The sequence below is a fragment of the Tachysurus fulvidraco genome, chromosome 7 (assembly GCF_022655615.1).
Source record: "Tachysurus fulvidraco isolate hzauxx_2018 chromosome 7, HZAU_PFXX_2.0, whole genome shotgun sequence".
In the NCBI taxonomy this organism is placed as follows: Eukaryota; Metazoa; Chordata; class Actinopteri; order Siluriformes; family Bagridae; genus Tachysurus; species Tachysurus fulvidraco.
This window is the reverse complement of record NC_062524.1, coordinates 16019555-16037281: the sequence shown is the minus strand read 5'-3', so window position 1 is coordinate 16037281 and position 17727 is coordinate 16019555. Positions and strand designations below refer to the sequence as shown.

Here is a 17727-nt window from a genome sequence, read left to right as displayed (position 1 = left end):
AACATAACCCTTGAGCAACTTGTAAAATGATTAGAAAACTATAAGACTGTGACCTGTTGGCTCATTAATTAGTTCTGTTACACTAAAAGTGCTCCTAAATAAATAACAGATAAAACCATAGATGATGTCTGAAGCCCTGATTTCTACATGTTCCTGATCCTAACACAAAGTCATGCCATACATTTATTCTACTGTATTTGTCTTTCTTCTAAACATCTAAACATGAAGTTCACATTCTTTTGACGTCACTCACTACGAGAGATTTTGTCACGACTCAGAGGAATTAGTGACAATCTAGAGTTTTACTCAGTTACTCATGTCGAGAGCTACAAGTAAGCTGACTGTGTTTTTGTCTGATTATAAATGTGATGTAAATGTAGAGTAAATGAACTATTATTTGATGTCAGACGGTCACTAGATGTTCCACAGACCCCACGATAGGCGTCCAGCACGTTGTGTTTATCCAGTTAGCTAACTTACATCCTGGTGAAAAAGTGACCTCCTGTGGTGAGAACCGGTAGTGTGTTATTTCGCTCATGAACACTTAGGTTAGAGTAAAACTACAATACTGCATATTATATACCTTAGAGCAGGGGTGACAAACTTTGGACGCGGTGTAATTATATTTGTCCCGCGAGATCATATCAGATGTGCCTTACAGCTGGCTAGCCGCATGCTCCGCTAATACTACAAATCCCAGAATGCCTTGCCACTGTATTGGCACGTAGTCACAGCAACAGCGTAGAACAGCAAGCGCCCCTCATTCTCTGTTGACAGTCGTTAACAACCATGTTACAGTCACATCGGGCAAGTTAATTCCACCTTCCACAAAAGTGGCGAAATGAAAGATGGACAATAGGAGCTTTCAAGACAGGTGGGAGGCAGATTATCTGTTCACGAATATAAAGGACATCCTGTTTGTCTTGTGTGCTAACGGAGCTAAAGTGTCTGTAACGAAAGAGTATAACATAAGAAGACACTATGAAACGAAACATTATGAGAAGTATAAGGGCCTGGACGTAAAGCAGAAGCTCCAGAAGGCGGAGGAGATGCATAAAAGTCTGGTTTCCCGGCAGACTATGTTCATGAAAGCAAAATCAAAAAGTGAAGCTGCTGTAAAGGCTGTAAAGCTTTATTGTGGCAGCAGAGATTGCAAAATCTGCCCTTTAATGAGGGAGAGTTTATCAAAAAGTGTATGGTCAAAGTTTGACAAAGAAATGAACACTGCTGATGTGTCTTTTATTTCGAATTTAATTTATTATGTGTTTGTAATATCAAACTCTGGTTGTTCCAAATCCTGTATTTAAGCAAAACTAAAGTTTGTTTCCATATGAAAAAGGTTGAACATTACATATCAGTTGCAGTTAATTTTTCAGTAAATATTCAGTTTGGCCCCTTGACTTTATCTCAGTTTTATATTTTGGCCCACTGTGAATTTGAGTTAGACACCCCTGCCTTAGAGCATTAATGTGTAATTTCTCTGTATGTCTAACTGATGTTTTGACTGCAGAAAACTACATAATGCACCCAGCAAAAGGTGAACCCTATTTTTATGGCCCCTTATGAGGTGAGACTCTTTTTCCTTTCATATATCACACAGAAATCGAACATTAATTGAAACCATTAAAGAATAATCATTAGGAGTTTAATACGTGTGCACAGTAATCCAAATAATGCAGTTGTGTCAATGTGTGTTGCAGCAAAAACCTGCAGAATCTGCTGCAGTTTATTCAGTGGCAAATACAGAATAGTCATAAATGCAACCAAGTGGAAGAATATATCTTCTGGCAGATAATGGAAGTGTTCTGCCATCAAAATGGAGTAAGTATTGCAGTTCATTAAGCTACATCCCCAACACCTACAGTAGATGTGTTAGCTAATGATATTTCTTTTACAGAAAGTGATGATGTGCGAAGTCGCGTCCCTCCTCTTGAAGGTCTACAACCTGCTTCAGAAGAAACCAGTTGTAGTAAGTAGATCACACACCAGTATCAGCATGTGTCTGAATGTGACCATGTAATTTTGTGTTGTTTTTGCCAGTATCTTGCTGCATAACGTTAATTTGTGCTACAGGACAGAAATGTCCTGACGTTGAAGGAGTGGTGCCTTCCTCTGGCTCGACTTTTGTGCTCCTCTGCACTGGATGACGAGCAGAGAGAAGCTGTGATTAAGATAGGAGATGATCTCGGCATGGATACACAACAGTAGTATTTTTCTATTATTATGTCATGTATCATGTATGTAACTGCACTGTGTCCTGATCCTCACATGAATCTGCAGCCTCCAGAAAACTGATGTTCGCAGCGCATATCTGCTATGTGGTGGCGAAAGTGTAGCTGGGGTCACGTAGACAGTTTGAGTTGATCAGCTATGACAGGAATTGTTGCATAAATGTGTGTGTGAGAGAGATGGTTTATTTATACTTGCTAATGACGCATTGTTCTATTTTTTCCAGATTACCAATTGGTGTGACAGTTCTGCTGAAGCAGTTCAGAGAACTGAGACATATGAGTATTTTTCATGGGAAAAATGAGGAGTCAAAACTAACCACTGAAATTGAATGAATTAATCTCTTGTTTCTTTAGAACTTCAAATTGTGTCAGGCTACCAGGCTGACTAATAGAAATCTGGTCCAATCAATTCATCCTGCTGATGTCTATGAATATTGTGAGGAAATCACTAGGGCAGTCATTGATTTCCCTGACAGATTCACAAGGAGCTTCATTGAATGGCTTCTTTTGGTAAATGGAAGAAAAAGAGATTATTACTAATTCTGAAACAGTTTCTAGGTTTTAAATGCAAAGCATCAGCCTCCTCCCCAATGTACTTTCTGTGTCTGTCTTGCAACACAAACAACAAAAAAATGCTGAACCCGAGTGGCTGCTAGAGCTCAAGACGCTGCACAGAGCTAAATTAGCAAATGCTAATGTTAGTGATGATCCAGAGCAGCACATGACATCAACCAGCCATGATGTGGTTTCAGAGATTCAGCAGTCAGAAGGTTGCTGGGGAAGGGAGGCTTCTGTGCCGTCTATAAAGGAGTCCGGATTGCAGATGGTAAAAAGGTAAACGTTCCAATGTGTGTAGGATCTACAAGCCTGTCGACACATTATATAATGCCTGAGGATTTGCACTAATTAAGAACATTCTAATTGGGCCTTTTTACACCTGGTCACTTCATGTGTTTTCTCTGATCCAATAGCTATCTGATTTGTTAAAACTGTTCCGTTTACATTAGGCCACATAAATGCGTCTTGGCGAATAAGATATCAAAACCTTTTTACTCCCGCCCAAAATATATTTTACCTCATTTTCGGGGTAATTGAAATGAAGTTTTGGTGTATGCGGTTGCTACAAAAAACAGGATTTACTGTTTGCTGCATTTTCGCTGGCAGCAGCAGTGCATTTTAAGACCCAACGAGATACCTGGGTGAAAGATCAGAGCCAGCACTGATAGGAAAACATATTGGTTTCTGGCACGATGCACGACTCGTGAGTCACCTGCGAGTGATGTTCTTCTGTTTGGGAGGAGTATAGCGCAGATGTATGTGGCTTGAACAACCACATTCATTTACACTTGTCCAGTTTCATCTGAAATGCGTCCCAGACCACCTCCTGAAGTGGTTTGTACCATAGATTTATAACCATCTCAAAACCGTTTCAGAGGGCATTTAGACATGGTCTTTTTACGATCTGATAGCTATACGATCACAAAAAATGCATGAAGTGACCAGGTGTAAAAACCCCCATTGTGTCTTGTGTATGTGTACAGGTTGCCATTAAATATACTGACAAGGACGTCATCTTCAGAAATAACATTAACACTGCAGTAAGTAAACATATTTTACTTCCTATTGCATTAGATGAATAGAGGTTTGATTATAAGACAGGAGATTTTCACCACAGACAGTATGGTATCTGTGGGTAAGCTGATGTGAATGATGACATTTTACTATCAGCATTCAGTCAAGTTTGTCTGTTCTAATTTTAGCCCAGAGAGACGGAGGAGGTGCCTGCAGAGGTTGTGCTATTGAAGATGGTGACCAGGACACCTGTCTGTAGCAACATTGTGGAGCTGCTGAAGTGGTTTGACATGGGCGATCGGATCACCACGATCATGGAAAGGTCCAGTCCCTGTATGGACCTCACTGACTTCATCTATCTTCATCGCCAGTCCAGGTGATTCGGGCGGCTTGTCACTGCCATGATCGTGGAGTGTTCACTGTGACATCAGAGTTGAGAAGCTCATCATCAACCCTGATACTTTGGAAGTCAAACTGATTGACATTGGCTGTGGGGCTTTGCTAAAGGACACAACGTACAAATATTATTTCGGTAATTACACAAGATAAAAAATTAATCTTAAAATTAAGAATCAAAATTAATGCAGTGGAGAATATTTTAAAAATGATTTTGTGACCTTGCTCTCGGTGCTCTTTCTGTCTTTTATACCCAGGCACTTATAGCTACGCACCTCTAGAGTGGCTGATCAGTGGCGAGTACATGGCCGTTCCTGCTACCGTCTGGAGTCTGGGCATACTTCTGTTTCACCTGCTCTGTGGAGAATTTCCCTTTATCACAAAATTTGACTATGTTATCAGATATCTGGAAATAAGCCCTGACTTGTCTCGAGGTGAGTTGTATTGTGTGAGGTGAAACAAGTGACGTGACATACAGCTAAGTACGGTGACCCATACTCAGAATTTGTTCTCTGTGTTTAACCCATCCAAAGTGTGCACATACACAGCAGTGAACACACAGAGCAGTGCTGCGGTGCCCGGGGAGCAGTTGAGGGGGTTTGGTGGCTCAAGGGCACCTCAGTCGTGGCCGGCCCTAGACTCGAACCCACAACCTTAGGGTTAGGAGTCAGACTCTCTAACCATTAGGCCACGACTTCCCCCACAAAAAGCTGTAAAACGCACAATTATACATGCAAAGTGATAAATGATATTATATAATTAACTACATTCAAATGTGATTTATTTTCTTTGAATTTTTATCTCTCCAGAGTGCTTTGAGATGATAATGTGGTGCCTGGATGTAAACCCTGAAACGTGGCCAACTTTTGAGCACTTGCTCAGGCACGAGTGGTTTACTGGGACGGTTCAGGACAAAGTCCAGGTTAGACAGTGAGGATGCAGTAGAGATAATTAATATCATCTGAGAGGTGCTGTAATGCTGTAATAGTCTAAATTGTGTCAATTGTACTGGATCAGTATCAAGTTCTGTAACAGACATTTTATACTTATGCAATAAGTTCAATAACACGTAATTATTCAAAGAAAAAAAAGTCAGATAATAAAATGTTTTCTAAACTTTTCTTTTCTAATATCGATTTTGTTTTGCTTTGCAGATTCTGAAACCAAAGATCTCATAACACGCTGAAAGCACAACATCATGCTATGGCAGATGCTTGCTGCTGTGGCTGTGGTTGTCTTTTCCATAACACCTCACTCCTGCCACAGTGAAAGTGTTGAGTATAACAGGATTCTGCTGCTGGACTCGACACCCCAATCGATCCAGTTGCAATAGTGGAAGACGGTTGGATCATGGACCGGCGGAATCCCGGACCGTGGAAGACCAGTACAGTGTTCATCTCTGTGTTCCTGTGATGCTGTTGATATGTCCTACTTCAGATCCTGCATGTGCTGGGTGGTGCATGTGCTGGGTGGAGTTTACTAAAAACCGAAACGTGTCTCAGTTACGAGAAAGAGACTGAGATAAGACCAACGAATAAAACCCTGTGAAGGGTGCAATCTCACCCACTGTCACTATAAACAGAGTTTACAAAGACATTTGTTTGTCTCCATCACAGTTTAGTGCATATACACTGGTTAACATGACTGAATATGTTAGATGCAGTAAAATAAACTTAGTGCTGTACTGAACTGATACGAATACAAATCCAACACAAAAACATGGATTTAATTCCTTTTTAAAGCTTCGGTAAAATATCCAATACCAGTGTTGGGCAGTAACGCGTTACTGTAACGGCGTTACTTTTGACAGTAACTAATACTCTAACACATTACTTTTTAAATAAAGTAACTTCGTTACCGTTACCATATGGTGCATTTGTCCGTTACGTTTTTACATTAATTCATTTCGGCTGAAGTGTAGCCTACGGCCTAACCTGTTTACAGCAGCGTAGGATTGGTGGATGCCAACCTGTAAACACGAAGACGCCGCACTGTGGGCGTGTTTCCGTTTATTCAAGTACGTGCGGCAGTAACGACGAGTCGAGGCGAGAGCAAGACGAGTTTCTCAAAGTGGAAATTTTCTCATTATAGCACTTTAGTTGAGCATAAAGACAAAAACCATTTAGTCAAATGTAAGCTGTGTTTTTCTTGTTCGAAGGTCCTGTCCATTAAAGGGAACATTAAAGAAAGTTCTAACTAAAAAGTTAATTTTAACAGTAACGCGTTACTTTTTTGTGTAAGTAATCAACAAAGTAATTGAGTTACTTTTTGAATGAAGTGACTAGTAACTGTAACTAGTTACTTTTTCTTAGTAACTAGCACAACACTGTCCCATACATACAATTTTATTTTTTTCTTTTCATCATCACAAGGCAGGTCAGACTTGCGCTTTTATTTACACAGAGTTAATAAACACCCAGTGCTTGGCAAGTCAGTGTGGACTTACGGTAAAATAAGGTTAAACTTGAATTTTTGACATTTTCCACCTTTTTTATTGCTGACATTTCTGGTACATATGAATTAAATCTCTTATTTTGACCATGACGAGGTGGATCGGACGACGACAGTATTTACACAGCGCTGATAAACACCTAGAACTTAGCCTTTGTGTCTGGATTCACTTTAACTGGGGTTTAAGTTACTCAGTTAAAGCATGAAAAGCATTATAAAGTTTCCATATGAGGCAAAAGCAAAACAAAAGGGATTTTTCTAAATTTTATTTCACTATCTCAAAAAATTAGAATATGGTGACATGTCAATCAGCTAATCAACTCAAAACACCAAAATGGCCTCTCAATTTGGTTCACTAGGCTACACAATCATGTTGAAGATAGTGACCTACCAGAAGATAGATCACTGACATCCTTCACAAGGAGGGAAAGCCACAAACATTCATTGCCAAAGAAGCTGTTCACAGAGTTCTGTATCATGTAAGCATGTTAACAGAAAGTTGAGTGGAAGGAAAAAGTGTGGAAGAAAAAGATACACAACTAACTGAGAGAACTGCAGCCTTGAGAGGCTTGTCAAGCAAAATCCATTCAAGAATTTGGGTGAACTTCACAAGGAATGGACTGAGGCTGGGGTCAAGGCATCAAGAGCCACACAGACATGTCAACACATTTGGCTACAGTTGTCATATTTCTCTTGTTAAGCCTCTCCTGAACCACAGACAACCTCAGAGGCATCTTAGCCAAGGGCCTAGAGTCTGGAGGAAAGGTGGAGGAGCTCATAGCCCAGGTTGTTTAAAGTTTAGTGTTGTTTCCACAGTCTGTGATGATTTGGTGTACAATGTCATCTGCTGGTGTTGGTCCAATGCATTTTTTGAAAACCAAAGTCACTGCACCTGTTTACCAAGAAATTTTAGAACACTTCATGCTTCCTTCTGCTGACCAGCTTTTTAAAGATGCTGATGTCATTTTCCAGCAGGATTTGGCACCTGCCCACATGCCAAAAGCACCAAAAGTTGGTTAAATGATTATGGTGTTGGTGTGATTGATTGGCCAGCAAACTCACTAGGCCTGAGAATCTATGGGTTGTTGTCAAGAGGAAAATGAGAACAAAAAAATGCAGATGAGCTGAAGGCCACTGTCAAAGAAACCTGGGCTTCAACACCACCTCAGCAGTGCCACAGAATGATGACCTCCATGCCACACCAAACTGAGGCAGTAATTAAAGAAAACGGACCCCCAACCAAGTATTGAGTACATCTACAGTAAATGCACAAACTTTCCAGAAGGCCAACAATTCAGTAAAAATGTTTTTTTATTGTTCTTATGAAGTATAAAATTTTTTTTGAGACAGTGAATTGATGGGTTTTTGTTAAATGTGAGCCAAAATCATCACAATTTAAAGAACCAAAAACTTAAACTTATAGCTTATAACTTATAGAGTTTATATAATACACCAGTTTCACTATTTGAGTTACTGAAATAAATGAGGGGGGGCAAGGTGGCTTAGTGGCTAGCACATTCGTCTCACACCTCCAGGGTTGGGGGTTCGATTCCGGCCTACGCCTTGGGTGTGTGGAGTTTGCATGTTCTCCCCGTGCCTCGGGGGTTTCCTCCGGGTACTCTGGTTTCCTCCCCCGGTCCAAAGACATGCATGGTAGGTTGATTGGCATCTCTGGAAAATTGTCCGTAGTATGTGAGCGTGTGAGTGAATGAGAGTGTGTGTGTGTCCTGCGATGAGTTTTCACTCCGTCCAGGGTGTATCCTGCCGTGATGCCCGATGACGCCTGAGATAGGCACAGGCTCCCCATTTAGGCAACTAGTTGTGTTATGGAAAAAAGAACAAGAAATAAACCTCAACACAAAGCATAATCTCCCGTGTTTATAATTTGTTGTACTTTTTAAAATGTAAGCATTTTAAGATATGACATTTTCCCCATAAAGTAAAAAAAAACTATTATTTCATTATTTTCACCATCACATGGCAGGTTGGAGTGCGATAGTATTTACACAGTGTCGATAAATACCTGAAACTCAGCCCATAACTCTGGATTTACCATAACTAAAGTTTAACTTTTTAACAGAAAAAAGACTGTTTACTCAGTTAAAGCAAGACAAGTATTACAAAGCATTCTGATGTGGCAATAACAAGAAAAAACTGAACAATTCTGAAAAACTTATAATGGTTATATTCAGTATGTGGATTTATTATTAACAGCCTCATGTAAAAAAACTGAAACTGCCCTAATAAACAAACTGCCCCCCCACACCCCCAAAACCCCTCACCCCATTCCAAAAGAAAACATTAGAATAAATAAATACCACATAATCTGGTCCCAGGAGTGGCTGAGGGAGACTCTCCTCTTCTGATAAGCTGCTATAAAAACAGCTCTTCTTCTGTCTTTAGGAGACAACACTAACGTCTGTGGTTCTACATCCAGCAGGTGAGAGTTAATGAGCAGAAGTGAGATTTTATATGCAGTAAAAGTGTAATTCTAGATCATCTACCTTTACCAGTTCAGCTTCTGAAACTATCCTGTGATGTATTTAGTTTCTTTTCTATAACAGCAGCTCTGACACGAGCGCAGCTGCAAATCACTGCTTATAGTAATGCACTTGTTATAGCTAATTATCGTTTCTATAGCAACAGCTCATTCAGAGTTGGTGAATGGTGGCATGTAATAAAAATGTATGTATGATTTTAATATTTATTGGTAAACTTGTGTTTTTTTTTCCGTTTTTTTCTCTGAAGTAAAACACCAAAATGGGTGACGGACAAAAAATCACCCTGATCCTCATGTGCATCATTTTACTCGGCCAACTCTGCTGGACACAGGAAGTGAACAACGATCTAAATTATAGAACTTCCACGTATGGTCAGTTGTGCTATGATGCCTGCCAATTGTATGAAAAGGAATACTACTGGTGTAACACTAAAAAGGGCTGGGATTACTGCTCGTTAAAACCAAACACCGATTATAAAGGCAACGAGTGTAAAGATGCCCATCCCTGTGACCTGCATGGTAAAGATTACTACTGGTGCTATACAAAGACTGGGGAGTTGGGTTACTGTGGAAAAGTGGAGCAGAGAACACTGCTGTATATAAGTTCGACTTATCAGAGTGAGTGCAGGGATGAGTGTTCCTATGATGAGTCAGAGTCATACTACTGGTGCAACACAGATAAAGGGTGGGACTACTGCTCTCCATCACCTGATGTCACGTACAAAAATGAGTCGTGCCGATCCAATCATTCCTGTGGTACCCATGGCTATGACTACTCATGGTGCTGGACAGCCACATGCTGGGGCTACTGTGGCATTATTGAGACCGGTAGGAATTACAGAACCATTGGACGTTGGAAAAGACAACCTAATAATATAGTAGAGATCTGTACTGAGACTGACCTTGGGAACAGAAAGGTGACCAAGATTACTGCAGAGCCTAATCCTAGAGCAATAGCAGATGGAAGCAACTGGAGGAACGAGATAATAAACATAATTTCAACCTGGACCAATGGTTTTCTGCGCAATCAGGCTGGGACCCTCACCACAACAGAAAATCTTCGCATTGACAACCAGGGGCTGGTGAACAGAAATAATCACCATTACTATAACCTCCAAATTCAGGTGAACATAAATCGCCAAAATAGAAGGAGCACTACAGTGGCCCAGGTGCTAATTCCACAAAATGAAGATGTTCCAGAAAGATACGTCCGTAGGGCTTTTACTGAGAGCTTCCGCCGACGTGCCAGGGTTTTTGTGGATGTGAGCTACGGCAACATTCCTGTTAGGCATGGACAAAACTGTGGCTAAAGATAAAGTACACTGTTGATTTGCAGACAATGATTTAACTTTTGAACTTCTGCTTGCTGCCTGAAACTGAAGAACCACAGCATGCTATTACTTTTGAACAGATCTGATTTACTTTAGATTTGATTTTGCAGAAATATGTAGATCCTGTTTAATGACACCTATAACCACATCACTGAGGAAGTGACATGAGATGATGATCAGTTCACAGATTCCACTGAATCAAACAGGAACATCTCATGTTTTAGCTTCAAGCAACAGAGAAATGTACTGAATGATTATCTATTAATAAATGTTTTTGTTGATGTTGGCTACCTGCAAAATGTTCAAAATGTACAATTTCTATATCATTCTTTTGCAGTAAAACAAAATAATCTGCTACAGTTCTCCAGGTCCTATGATGGCCATAGTTATAGAGTTAGCATTAGCCAGATGTAACAATGGAAATTTTCTTTCATATATCACTCCGCTGATCATTTATCCTGGATATTCATAATCTGATGTTTCACACTGTACATACATAAACCGAACAGATACAAATCCAATATCCAATACATACATTTTTCATTTTTTCTTTTCTTTTCATCATCACAAGGCAGGTTAGACGTGTGCTATTATTTACACAGAGTTAATAAACACCCAGTTCTTGGAGAGTCGGTGTGGACTTACGGTAAATAAGGTTTAACTTGAATTTTTGCCAATGATTGAGGACATAGCAGCTCTGGGGCTTTGAAAATCATCATCTCTTCTCACAGGTTTTTGGTGTTTTTACTTTTTCAAATGTAAGCATTTTAGTTTATGACAAAAATTGCTGACATTTCTGATACATATGATTTAAATCACTTATTTTGACCATGACAAGGCAAATTGGACAAGAGACAATATTTACACAACTCTGATAAAACACCTGGAACTTAGCCTGTGGGTCTGGATTTACTTTAACTGGGGTTTAATTGAATTTTTGCCAGAAAAAAATCTTTGAGTTTACTCAGTTAAAACATGAAAAGTATTAAAACGTTTCCTTATGAGGCAAAAACAAGACAATTTTTTTCTGAACAAGTTAAATACTTACATTTAAGATATTATTAACATCAGCAGGTAAAAATCCTCAACAAACTGCCCCCACACCCAAAACCTCCAACCCATTCCAAAAGAAAACATTAGAATAAATACCACATAATCTGGTCCCAGGAGTGGCTGAGGGAGACTCTCCTCTTCTGATAAGCTGCTATAAAAACAGCTCTTCTTCTGTCTTTAGGAGACAACACTAGCGTCTGTGGTTCTACATCCAGCAGGTGAGAGTTAATGAGCAGAAGTGAGATTTTATATGCAGTAAAAGTGTAATTCTAGATCATCTACCTTTACCAGTTCAGCTTCTGAAACTATCCTGTGATGTATTTAGTTTCTTTTCTCTGACACGAGCGCAGCTGCAAATCACTGCTTATAGTAATGCACTTGTTATAGCTAATTATCGTTTCTATAGCAACAGCTCATTCATAGAGTTGATGCATGGTGGCATGTAATCAAATGTTTGTATTATTTAATATAAAGAGAAGATGTTATTTATTATTTTAATATTTACTGGAAGATGAGATGGTAAATGTATGGTGTTTTTGCCTTCTTTTCTTTTCTTTTCTTTTCTTTTCTTTTCTTTTCTTTTCTTTTCTTTTCTTTTCTTTTCTTTTCTCTCTGCAGTAAAACACCAAAATGAGTGAAGGAATAAAAAACAGCCTGATCCTCATGTCCATCATTTTCCTCAGCCAACTCTACTGGACACAGGAAGATGAAGACTTTCAAAATCATTACACTTCCAATTATAGGCAGTTGTGTTATGATGCTTGCCGCAAGCGTGGAAAGAATTACTACTGGTGCAACACTGAAAAGGGCTGGGATTATTGCTCATTAAAGGAGAACATTGACTATAAAGGCAACGAGTGTGAAGATGCCCATCCCTGTGACCTGCATGGTAAGGATTACTACTGGTGCTATACAAAGACTGGGAGTTGGGGTTATTGTGGAAAAATGGAGCCCAAAAAAGTGAAACACAAACATCTATATAAAGGTTCATATTATCTGCGTGAGTGCAAGAGCAAGTGTTCCAATGACAATTCAGAGTCATACTACAGGTGTTACACAGATGAAGGGTGGGACTACTGCTCTCCATCACCTGATGTCACGTATAAGAATGAGCCGTGCCGATCCGATCACCCATGTGCCACTCATGACTATGGCTACTCCTGGTGCAAGACAGACTCAGGCTGGGACTACTGTGGCATTTTTGAGGACATTGGAATTTGCGCTACTGTCACGCGTCAGAAGAGAGAATCTGTTCATATAGGTGAGATCTGTTTTCTTGACCACTTTAACAGAAAGATGACCAAGCTGAAGCCAAAGTGGGATCCTGAAGCTATAGCAGATGGAAGAAAATATATTAAAGAGATGTCACACATAATTGCAAAATGGAACAACAGTTACCTACAGGAGGACAGCAAGTCCAACGTCATCATTACAAATAACCTTCGTCTTGATCTACAGGGGTTGGTGCTAAGGGATAATTTGCCTTATTATGGCCTTCAAATTGAGATGAAAACGCATCGTGACGAACACAAGAGTTCCACAGTTGCTGAGGTGTTCTTGCCACAGAATGTCATTCCAGAAAGACACGTCCAAATGGCCATTATTGAGAGCTTCTGCAACCGTGCCAGGGTTTTTGTGACTTTGAGCACCAGTTCCGGTAGTGAGGATAACTGTGTCTTAATCCCATCCGAAGATGTTGATTAATGAACATTGTGTCGTAATGAAAAACTAAGCTGTTGATTTGCAGTCAGTGAAATTTGCTTAAGCAACATTTAACATTTAAGCTTCTGCTTGCTGCCTGAAGCTGAAGAACCACAGCATGCTATAACTTTTGAACATATTTGATTTACTTTAGATTTGATTGTGTAGAAATATGTAGATCCTGTTTAATGACACCTATAACCACATCACTGAGAAAGTGGCATGAGTTGATGATCAGTACACAGATTCCACTGAATCAAAGAGGAACATCTCATGTTTTAGCTTCAAGCAACAGAGAAATGTACTGAATGATTATTATTATGAAAATCTTTGCTGATGTTGGCTACCTGCAAAAATATTGTTCAAAATGTTCAATTTCTATCATTCTATTTCAATAAAACAAAACAAAACATTCCTTTTCTGTCGCCGTTTGCGCTGGGGAAAATCCTTCACATTTCACTCTGCTGATAATTTCTATGGGGTTAATAATCCTGGATATTCATAATCTGATGTATCACACTGTACAAATATAAACTGAACAGACACAAATCTAAATCCAACATAAAACATGGATATATTTCATTTTAAAAACATCTGTAAAATATCCAATACAACCATTTTTTTCTTTTCTTTTCATCAACACATGGCATAGACATGTGCTATTATTTACACAAATTTAATAAGCACCCAGTTGTTGGTGAGTTGGTGTGAACTTACAGTAAATAAGGTTTAACTTGAATTTTTGCCAGTGATTGTAGATGTAGCAGCTCTTGGTCTTTGAAAACCAGCATCTCTTCTCACTTGTTTCTAGTTTGTTTCTAGTTGTCGTTTTCAATGTCTGAAAGCCAATGTTGACATTTGAATTCACCAAAACAAACACGCCCCTAACCCAAATGAGTGTCACCCCTGTTTTGATAGCTCCACCCCACACATACTGTATATACGTAACCCAGGCAACTATTATGGCGGAACCTGCTGGGGCAGCTGGCCGAGGGGGTATTTTTATCAATCAATGAACACAATGAGTAATACTATGGTAATACAAATGTGTTTTTGTAGTACTTTGTGTTGGTGTACCGTGAAACGTGAAGGGTGGGACTACTGCTATCCAGTACCTCATGTCACGTGCAAGGGTGAGCTTTGCAGATCCGATCACACTCATGGCTATGGCTACTCCTGGTGCTGGACAGTCTCAGGCTGGGACTACTGTGGCATTATTGAAGACATTGGAATCTGGCAGGCATCAGAAGAAAGAATCTGGTCACATAGATGAGATCTGTTTGCTTGTCCACTTTAACAGAAAGATGAGCAAGCTGAAGCCAAAGTGGGTTCCTGAAGCAATAGCAGAGGGAAGAAAATAGAGTAATGAGATATCACAAATAATTGCACACTGGAACAACAGTTACCTACACGAGGACAGCAAGTCCAATGTCATCACTACAGATAACCTACATCTTGACCTACAGGGGTTGGTGATAAGGGATTATATGCATTATTACAGCCTTCAAATTGAGATGAACATGCATCGTCCACAAGGAATTAGCACCACACTTGCACAGGTGTTCTTGCCACAGAATGTCATTCCAGAAAGACACGTCCATAGGGCAATGACTGAGAGATTCTGCAACCGTGCCAGGGTTTTTGTGACTTTGAGCTCTAGCACCACTTCCAGTAGTGAGGATAAATGTGTCTTAATCAAAAAATTAATTAAAACTGAGCTGTTGATTTGTGATTTAATGATCGCGTAATATCTAAAATAAAATTTGCTTTAAGTGACATTTAACATTTAAACATCTACTTGCTGCCTGAAGCTGTAGAACCACAGCATGCTTTTATGTGTTAACAGATTTGATTTACTTTAGATTTGATTGTGTAGAAATACTGTATGTAGATCCTGTTTAATTCAGCACTCCCGCATATAGATACCGGCTCCCCGATGCCAGCAAATTAGGGGCTTTTTACACCTGGTCACTTCGTGCGTTTTCTCTTCTCCTGAACCAAATTAATCAGTGTATCTAGAATCAGGAGCGCAATCATGGCCCATGGCAGAGGGAGAGAGCCCCCAAACAACCACAGTATAAGACACATTTTACCTCAGACTACATAAAAGTGTCCCCCTGTCTTATAAGCGTTAAACATTATGATGCACGCTGTACAGTTTGTAACAGTGACTTCAGCATTGCCCATGGCGGGGTAAATGATTGTAAAACACGTGTTGACGTGATTTCAACACGTTTGTGCTCATGTGCATGTTTTTCAGGCCGGCTGGTTGCCAAGGCTACATGAAAACATCAAACTCCTTAAACCTGTTTAAAGATGCAATGGAATATAAATAAAAGCAGTTTACATAAATAATATAAGCAGCTTATATAAATAGTAGAAGTGATCTACATATTTTAATATAATTAACAAATAATTGGGTAACACTTACAATAAGGTTCATAAGTTAACATTAGTTTACTACATTAGTTAACATGAACTATTAATGAACTGCACTTATAAAGCATTTATTTATCTTTGTTAATGTTAATTTGAACATTTACTAATATATTATTCAAATCTTGTTAACATTAGTTAATGCATTGTGAAAATACAACAAAAGCTTGCAACAAAAGTAAAAGGCACAGGATGTAGGAAATAGGACTAGTCCTACATGTAGACTACAATGTATGTAAAGTTATTTTATTCATTCATTGTTCTGTTATAGACAACTGTATTTCGCTATACAAGTAAAATCATGTTCTGTGGTGAAATGTCATATCCTTGTCCTCCTTTATTTTATTTTATTTTGTGTGTGTGTGTGTGTGTGTGTGTGTGTGTGTGTGTGTGTGTGTGTGTGTGTGTGTGTGTGTGTGTGTGTGTGTGTCTGTGTGTGTGTGTGTCTGTGTGTGTCGGGGGGAGATGGGTGTCGGAATACCTCCCTGAAAATACTTTTTGCTGTTTGGGATGTCTGCATTAAATAACAGCTTGATTGTTGATACAGGTGATTCTCATGATGTTAAGCTCATGGCTCTCAAGTATGACACACTGAGAGTGACAGTCCCTTATTTGGGTCTTTTGTCACGCTCTCACCCCACACATTGTATTTGTCAAACAGATTTACTATTTATCATATATTTAATATGCCGCAGCACCAAAATGTATCAGTCCGCACCGCTGTCTCTATGGAACCGGGCAGGGATCAAGCGCGTCTCCCCAGAGCTCTTAGTCAAGCCTGACACATCAGCCAATCAAAAATTAGCACAATTATATCTGGGTAAGATTTAACGCAACAACCAATGAAAAAAAAGCAGATCCTGGAATTGTTCACCATCATTCTCGTTCACCCACCGAGAAAACCATTGGAGCTGCGAGCATCACTTTGTGCACCGAGTAAGTCATGATCTCCTGTTGTAATGTTACACAAACTTGTTTGACACAAACAATGACATTTTGAATGCTGTTAGAGATTTACAGTTTTACAGCCTGTTCACTGACAACACCTGCTCAGAACAAGTAGTCTAGGCCATTGGTTCTCAAACTGGGGCAAACTTGGTGAAAGAACAGAGAAGAGACTTGTAGTATACTTGCGTCTTACCCTGAGAGATGGAGGAACCAGTCGAGCAGTGCTGGTAGATTGGAGGTTGCGGGGTGCAGTGCAAGGAGTGATGAGGACTTTGAGGTAAGAGGGAGCTGGTCCATTTTTGGCTTTGTAGGCCAGCATCAGTGTTTTGAATCTGATGCGTGCAGCTAGCGGAAGCCAGTGGAGACTTTGCAGCAGCGGGGTGGTATACGAGAACTTTGGCAGGTTGAAAACAAGCCATGCAGCTGCATTTTGGATCATTTGTAGAGGACGAATTGTGTTCATAGGTAGACCTGCCAGCAGTGCATTGCAGTAATCCAGTCTTGAAATGACAAGAGACCGAACAAGTACCTGAGCAGCCTGTGTGGACAAAAATGGCCAAATTCTTCTAAAGTTGTAGAGAAGAAAGCGACATGAGCGAGTCACTTTAGCAACATGAGAGGAAAAGGACAGTTGATTGTCCATGGTTACCGCAAGGTTGCGAGCTGTGGCTGAAAGGGAGATCAGATTGTTGTACAGGGATATAGCAAGGTCATGACCTGGGGATGAACCCCCTGGGATGAACAGCAGTTCAGTTTTGCTAGGATTGAGCTTTAACTGATGAGCAGTCATCCATGATGATATTGCTGACAGACATGCTGAGATCCGATCAGAAGCCGTGGTATCTGAGGGTGGGAAAGAGAAGATAAGTTGTGTATCATCAGCATAGCAGTGGTAAGAGAAGCCATGTGAGGAAATAGCTTCACCAAGAGAGTGAGTAGTGGAGCAGATGTCACTCCCCTCCATGTTACCTGATATGAGCGTCCTTCCAGGTAGGAAGCGAAACATTCCCAAGCTGATCCGCAAATCCCAAGACTCCTGAGGGTGGACAAGTGAATCTTGTGTTTGACCGTATCAAACGCTGCTGAAAGGTCACGGAGGATAAGAACG

The 17727-nt window shown here is 40.0% G+C and overlaps 1 protein-coding gene, 2 long non-coding RNA genes and 1 pseudogene across 6 annotated transcripts; 2 read left to right on the top strand and 2 right to left on the bottom strand.

The window, feature by feature from the left end:
- Positions 1-674: 674 nt before the first annotated feature.
- On the top strand, positions 675-6062 carry LOC113635414 (annotated as a pseudogene).
- A 2345-nt stretch (positions 6063-8407) lies between these two features.
- Positions 8408-11648, bottom strand: LOC125145264. Its single transcript, XR_007143605.1, has 3 exons — positions 11530-11648; positions 8969-9077; positions 8408-8465 (listed from the first exon to the last, which is right to left on the bottom strand). It is a non-coding gene; the product is annotated as an uncharacterized LOC125145264 (long non-coding RNA).
- Positions 8926-13650, top strand: LOC113635554. 4 transcript variants are annotated; one of them, XR_007143604.1, is made up of 4 exons: positions 8926-9090; positions 9399-11212; positions 11553-11752; positions 12153-13650. XR_007143604.1 is itself a non-coding variant. In XM_047816697.1 (3 exons), the coding sequence occupies exon 3, from the start codon at positions 12165-12167 to the stop codon at positions 13236-13238; it is 1074 nt and encodes a 357-aa protein (XP_047672653.1). In that variant the 5' UTR covers positions 11117-11212; positions 11716-11752; positions 12153-12164; the 3' UTR covers positions 13239-13650. The 4 variants fall into 4 exon arrangements, 3 of the variants coding, with proteins under 3 accessions (XP_026990853.2, XP_047672653.1, XP_026990851.2); XM_047816697.1 differs by lacking the exon at positions 8926-9090 and having other exon boundaries at positions 11117-11212; positions 11716-11752; XM_027135050.2 differs by lacking the exon at positions 8926-9090 and having other exon boundaries at positions 11167-11239; positions 11716-11752.
- LOC113635453 lies at positions 13580-16876 on the bottom strand. Its single transcript, XR_007143606.1, has 2 exons — positions 16813-16876; positions 13580-14567 (listed from the first exon to the last, which is right to left on the bottom strand). It is a non-coding gene; the product is annotated as an uncharacterized LOC113635453 (long non-coding RNA).
- Positions 16877-17727: the final 851 nt, after the last annotated feature.